This window comes from Rhagoletis zephyria, unplaced genomic scaffold (genome assembly GCF_001687245.7).
Source record: "Rhagoletis zephyria isolate East Lansing unplaced genomic scaffold, Rhagoletis_zephyria_1.1 Rzeph_scaffold_10637, whole genome shotgun sequence".
Lineage (NCBI taxonomy): Eukaryota > Metazoa > Arthropoda > Insecta > Diptera > Tephritidae > Rhagoletis > Rhagoletis zephyria.
The window spans coordinates 2,862-8,727 of record NW_016167714.1 but is presented as its reverse complement, the minus strand read 5'-3'; the positions used below and the strand labels follow the sequence as shown (position 1 = coordinate 8,727).

General features: G+C 35.7%; 2 protein-coding genes across 4 annotated transcripts; both read left to right on the top strand.

Annotated features, from left to right (window-relative positions):
* The first annotated feature begins 984 nt into the window (after positions 1 to 984).
* On the top strand, positions 985 to 2,595 carry LOC108376555 (putative nuclease HARBI1). The gene is made up of 6 exons (XM_017632771.1): positions 985 to 1,063; positions 1,185 to 1,454; positions 1,517 to 1,671; positions 1,730 to 1,865; positions 2,134 to 2,250; positions 2,314 to 2,595. The coding sequence occupies exons 2-6, from the start codon at positions 1,224 to 1,226 to the stop codon at positions 2,344 to 2,346; spliced, it is 672 nt and encodes a 223-aa protein (XP_017488260.1). The 5' UTR covers positions 985 to 1,063; positions 1,185 to 1,223; the 3' UTR covers positions 2,347 to 2,595.
* A 1,763-nt stretch (positions 2,596 to 4,358) lies between these two features.
* LOC108376556 (putative nuclease HARBI1) lies at positions 4,359 to 5,813 on the top strand. Of its 3 annotated transcripts, none has more exons than XM_017632773.1 (5): positions 4,359 to 4,664; positions 4,727 to 4,889; positions 4,948 to 5,083; positions 5,352 to 5,468; positions 5,532 to 5,813. In XM_017632773.1, the coding sequence occupies exons 1-5, from the start codon at positions 4,556 to 4,558 to the stop codon at positions 5,562 to 5,564; spliced, it is 558 nt and encodes a 185-aa protein (XP_017488262.1). In that variant the 5' UTR covers positions 4,359 to 4,555; the 3' UTR covers positions 5,565 to 5,813. The 3 variants fall into 3 exon arrangements, with proteins under 3 accessions (XP_017488262.1, XP_017488263.1, XP_017488261.1); XM_017632774.1 differs by having other exon boundaries at positions 4,718 to 4,889; positions 5,352 to 5,444; XM_017632772.1 differs by having other exon boundaries at positions 4,718 to 4,889.
* Positions 5,814 to 5,866: the final 53 nt, after the last annotated feature.

The window sequence follows — 5,866 nt, the reverse complement described above, 5'->3', positions numbered from 1 at the left end:
TTGTGCACAAGGGCGTTCGGGTATAAAAACTGATGTAATGCTATTCATGAAACCAGCAATAAATATAAAACTTAATTCACAATGCAAGCCGCTTCTAAAGTTGCTAGCCATTATTTACTAAACCACACACCCAATCGTTTCTTGGAAGGACGATGGTCATATTTTATGAACAATGGTGTGGTTACTGCAAACACACGGAGCCAATTTTCGGGCAAGTTGCTCTGGAACTACATGGCCTGAATATGCGAGTAGGAAAACTTCTTTGTACACGATTTTCGTATTTACCGCGTGAAATGAAAATTCGTTCTTATCCAACAATAATGTTTATTAAAGGCAGTGCGAAGGATGTTTTCAATGGTGATCACATCAAAAATAGTTGGTTGAATTGGTTTTGTGGCATGGCCAGAAAGTATTGATATGATTACATATATATTTATTTCATACAATATATATGACTTTTTTAATTAAGAGTCAAACCAAATACATAAATGTATTAGTGGAGTTCACTCTTCGTAGCAAATGTTTGGGGAATTGTTAGTTATTTGCCCACTGTTTTCGGGTTAGTGGTCGGAGGAGGAGTGGTCGTGGGTCTTAATATCCAACCCACTGGAAAGAGCACAGTTCACACTTAGTAAAAAGTCACACCTGACCCCTCAAAACCTTTCACAGACTTTTGGGGAACCATTGCAAAATGGTCTAAAACTAGAATTTTGACACCGGAAATGTAAACTCGATAAACAGTATATTTGTGTAGAACACCTTTCCGTGTTGGTGACCGAAAATTACAAGGTTTGGCATTACAATAAAGTGTAGACCCTTGACTACAAGTGTTAATAAAAATTTGGATCGGGTCACCCATTTGCGAAATCATTGGACAAATAACTAAACCCTACCCAATGTTTGCTTTTCCAACCACAAATCGCATAAATAAGTTTATCGATAGGATTGCACCTTACAACCCAACTATGCTACAAAGAGTGAACTCCGCTTTTGTAATTGTGTAGGGGTATGGAATGAAATATGTGATGGAAGCAATACATTACTATACATTTTACATTCCAAAGTAATGCTAACATAGTTGGTCAAAATAAAGCGCTCAGTAAAAAAATATTGAGTAAAAATATAAAATTGTAATAGCGAAAATAATAACAGACTAAATTTTTATTATATTTCATTTCCTTTAGCGTAATCATGAGTGGCAAAGACTTTCGTTTCGTATTGCAATGGAATCGCAAAGAACAATGAGGAACCGCCTTCGCAAAAAACGCAAAACCTTGAGGGAGTCTACGGATCCTTTCAACGTTTCTGAAGAGAGGTTTGTGGAGCTTTTCAGGCTCCCTAAAGAAATGTGTAACAGTATCTTTGAGGAGATCCGTCCCATATGCGAGAAATGGCAGCAAATGGAATTCCCAAAATGTTGCGATTCCTTGCAACTTTGCGATTTTTCGCTCAAGGTGAATATAGCTTTGCATATTTTTAAACAAATCAATTTCACGAAAATGTGTAATCTTTTCAGGAAGTTACCAGCGGTCAGTCGCAGATTTTTGTAATTCTCCAAAGCAGCGTTAGCAGATGTGTGAGGGAAGTTGCCAATATAATAGACAAGCATTTATTGGCCAAGTACGTGAAATTTCCAACTTCAGCCGAAGGCATACAAGCAGTAAAGGAGATGTAAGTTTGTACATAGTATGGAAAGCAGCATAGTTATAGCATTTATTACCTTCCACAGATTTTATCGTGAATTCCGGTTCCCAGGGGTAATAGGGGCTATTGACGGTTCCCATATTAATATAAAGAAACCAAGCAAGGACATCGAGCACGTATATGTGTGTAGGAAAGGAGGTCACTCACTAAACGTGCAAGTGGTACGAATAAATCAATAGGGCTGTTCAGGATGTTGTGGAAAGAGTCTTGGGTTTGCGGTTGGAATTGCATTTGCAAATTTTATGATTGCTGCCATGGCAACCGTGTGCATTTTATTGTTGTGAATTTACAAATGCACCGAATATACAAATCCAAGAGCATATGCACAATATCCCGAACAGCCGTAATATTTATTGGAAATATACATAATCACAACATAATCGTATAAATTATTTTCCACGGTATGCGACTTCAATTTAAAAATATTAGATTGTAATGCAAGATTCGGTGGAACTGCTCACGATGCTTCAGTATGGAGAGCGAGAGCACTTAAGGTTCTGTTGGATAATAAATACTCAAATGGTGAACGAAATTTTTGGTTGTTGGGTGAAGTTATTTACTATTTTATTATTTTTGCTTGTACTAACGTTCCATATATTTTATATACAGGTGACAGCAGATACCCGCAGCTTCCTTTCTTAATGACTCCAATTCAGGGTAACAATCTATCTCAATCAGAGGAAAACTATAATAGACGGCACAGAAAAGCCAGGAACTGCGTTAAACGCTGCTTTGGAGTGCTCAAAACGAGATTTCGTTGCCTTCTAAGAGAGAGAGTGTTAATGTATGACGCCATCGTAGCAGGGAAAATAATTAATTCATGCATTATTTGGCATAATATTATGATTATGAATAATATCGGTGGAAAATTAGAAGATGATGAAATGTCAAGTGAAAATGAAATTTTTTATGAAGGCAGTGAGGGAGAAATCTCTCCTCAAGGCATATCTGCGAGACAACATGTAGTTAATAATTTTTTTTAATTTACGAATTTTGATGCCATAATAAACCCAAAAATAAAATTGCCGCGATGGTCACAANCACATGTAGTTAATAACTTTTTTTAATTTACGAATTTTGATGCCATAATAAACCCAAAAATAAAATTGCCGCGATGGTCACAAAAATTGCACCAAAATTCAAAATGGTGTTCTTAGTAACTTACATTGTTCAATATATAAAATCACAAGGCTGTTCTACAGCTTCAAAAACTTAACCTACAGCTTAAATACCTAATTTATTTACAAGAAAAAATACAGCGCTGCCCTACAGCTTTAAAAATCGCACGATTTTTTATTAAAACATTTCGCCTGCGGCGCTTTTTCCGTAAAAATCAATACTTCGATAAATAATGAAAATTTGTAATAAAAAATCGCGCTTTTTTTATTACAAATTTTCGCCTGCGGCGCTTTTCCCATAAAAATCAATACTTCGATAAACAATGAAAATTTTTAATAAAAAATCGCGCGATTTTCTTCGCCTGCCGCGCTTGTCATTTTTTGTATATATTGGGGGTGTTTAACCCCATACCCTCCTTTACTACTAATTCAACGCTGAGCAGGAAAATGGGTACGATAAAAACTATTCTCTTTTATTGTTATTTTCTTAGATGTGGCAGCACTCTTCTAATGTCAGTGTGAAACCATGGATGAATCAACGGTTCTGTATTTACAATGTGCGTATACATATATAAGTGCGTGATAACTATAAAAACTTACTTAATTTACTAAAAATACATCATAAATGTAAAAAATATGTTTACATTTCATTGTGCGGGGTTTTAATGCAACTATTTTGCCGAAGCGTGTACATAAATATAGTCTTTATTGTGTGAAGCGCCGAGAGGTTAGTTCAATTTACAAACTTTAACAACAAATAACTTAAAAACTATAAGCCTCCTGCGGCTTAAAGTATATATATTTGCAATCAGGAGAACTCCCCCTACCCCCCCATAGCCACCTTTTTTTTGTACGCGGGGGATGTCAAACTAAAATTTTCCCGAAGCTGTTGTTGACACAAGGAGTAAAACGGTAATAGATGTTTTTGGACTTTTGCTACAACCTGTAGTTATTGAATCATGTACAGCCATTTTGATTTATTTGCAATTTGCATTGAAAAGATCGTGCATTTATGCAAATATAAGTGATAGGTGATCTTTGTATATGAAAATTTGTGGAAGTGCAAACAATTTAAACAATAAATTTCTTAAATACTCGTATTAAGAAAGTGAAAATAGTGCGAATTTATGTAAACATATCTGTTTCTTAACATCCTCGTAAAGTTTCATGAGAAAAATCGTTATATTTTTGCCAAAAGACACACATGTCAATGTACACTGAAGTCAACTCAAAATAAAAGTCATTGTGTACAAATACAAGTGAGATATCCTAGCAATAGACGTCATCCTAAGCAGTGTTGCCAAGTTTTGATTTTGAAAAAGCACTAAAGCCCAAGAAAAATCGCGTTTTTCTTGAAAAAAAGCACCAATTTTTTATTGGAGAATTTAATGGACTTTGTATGCACACAAAATTTTATTGTAGCTATGCCGATTCAAATTAATAAAAATTAATGTTTCTTGCTCGGCGGTCGAATTTATTCTGTTTTCTATAAATTCAAGAATTTTCGTCCAAACGACGCGACGTAAACATTTTTGTTCTTATTTTCTATTTTCGTTGTTTAAATATTAATTTTCTTTGTATTGCTTAATTTTTTCAACAATTCCTATCAAACGATAGGACAAAGAACATTGAGGAACCGCCTTCGCAAAAAACGCAAAACCTTGAGGGAGCCTACGGATCCTTTCAACGTTTCTGAAGAGAGGTTTGTGGAGCTTTTCAGGCTCCCTAAAGAAATGTGTAACAGTATCTTTGAGGAGATCCGTCCTCATATGCGAGAAATGGCAGCAAATGGACTTCCCAAAAGGTTGCGATTCCTTGCAACTTTGCGATTTTTCGCTCAAGGTGAATATAGCTTTGTATATTTTTAAACAAATCAATTTCACGAAAATGTGTAATCTTTTCAGGAAGTTACCAGCGGTCAGTCGGGCAAGACTTTTTGCTAAATATCTCCCAAAGCAGCGTTAGCAGATGTGTGAGGGAAGTTGCCAATATAATAGACAAGCATTTATTGGCCAAGTACGTTAAATTTCCAAGTTCAGCCGAAGACATACAAGCAGTAAAGGAGATGTAAGTTTGTACATAGTATGGAAAGCAGCATAGTTATAGCATTTATTACCTTCGACAGATTTTATCGTGAATTCCGGTTCCCAGGGGTAATAGGGGCTATTGACGGTTCCCATATTAATATAAAGAAACCAAGCAAGGACATCGAGCACGTATATGTGTGTAGGAAAGGAGGTCACTCAATAAACGTGCAAGTGGTACGAATAAATCAATAGGGCTGTTCAGGATGTTGTGGAAAGAGTCTTGGGTTTGCGGTTGGAATTGCATTTGCAAATTTTATGATTGCTGCCATGGCAACCGTGTGCATTTTATTGTTGTGAATTTACAAATGCACCGAATATACAAATCCAAGAGCATATGCACAATATCCCGAATAGCCGTAATATTTATTGGAAATATACATAATCACAAAATAATCGTATAAATTATTTTCCACGGTATGCGACTTCAATTTAAAAATATTAGATTGTAATGCAAGATTCGGTGGAACTGCTCACGATGCTTCAGTATGGAGAGCGAGAGCACTTAAGGTTCTGTTGGATAATAAATACTCAAATGGTGAACGAAATTTTTGGTTGTTGGGTGAAGCTATTTACTATTTTATTATTTTTGCTTGTACTAACGTTCCATATATTTTATATACAGGTGACAGCAGATACCCGCAGCTTCCTTTCTTAATGACTCCAATTCAGGGTAACAATCTATCTCAATCAGAGGAAAACTATAATAGACGGCACAGAAAAGCCAGGAACTGCGTTAAACGCTGCTTTGGAGTGCTCAAAACGAGATTTCGTTGCCTTCTAAGAGAGAGAGTGTTAATGTATGACGCCATCGTAGCAGGGAAAATAATTAATTCATGCATTATTTGGCATAATATTATGATTATGAATAATATCGGTGGAAAATTAGAAGATGATGAAATGTCAAGTGAAAATGAAATTTTTTATGAAGGCAGTGAGGGAGAAATCTCTCCTCAAGGC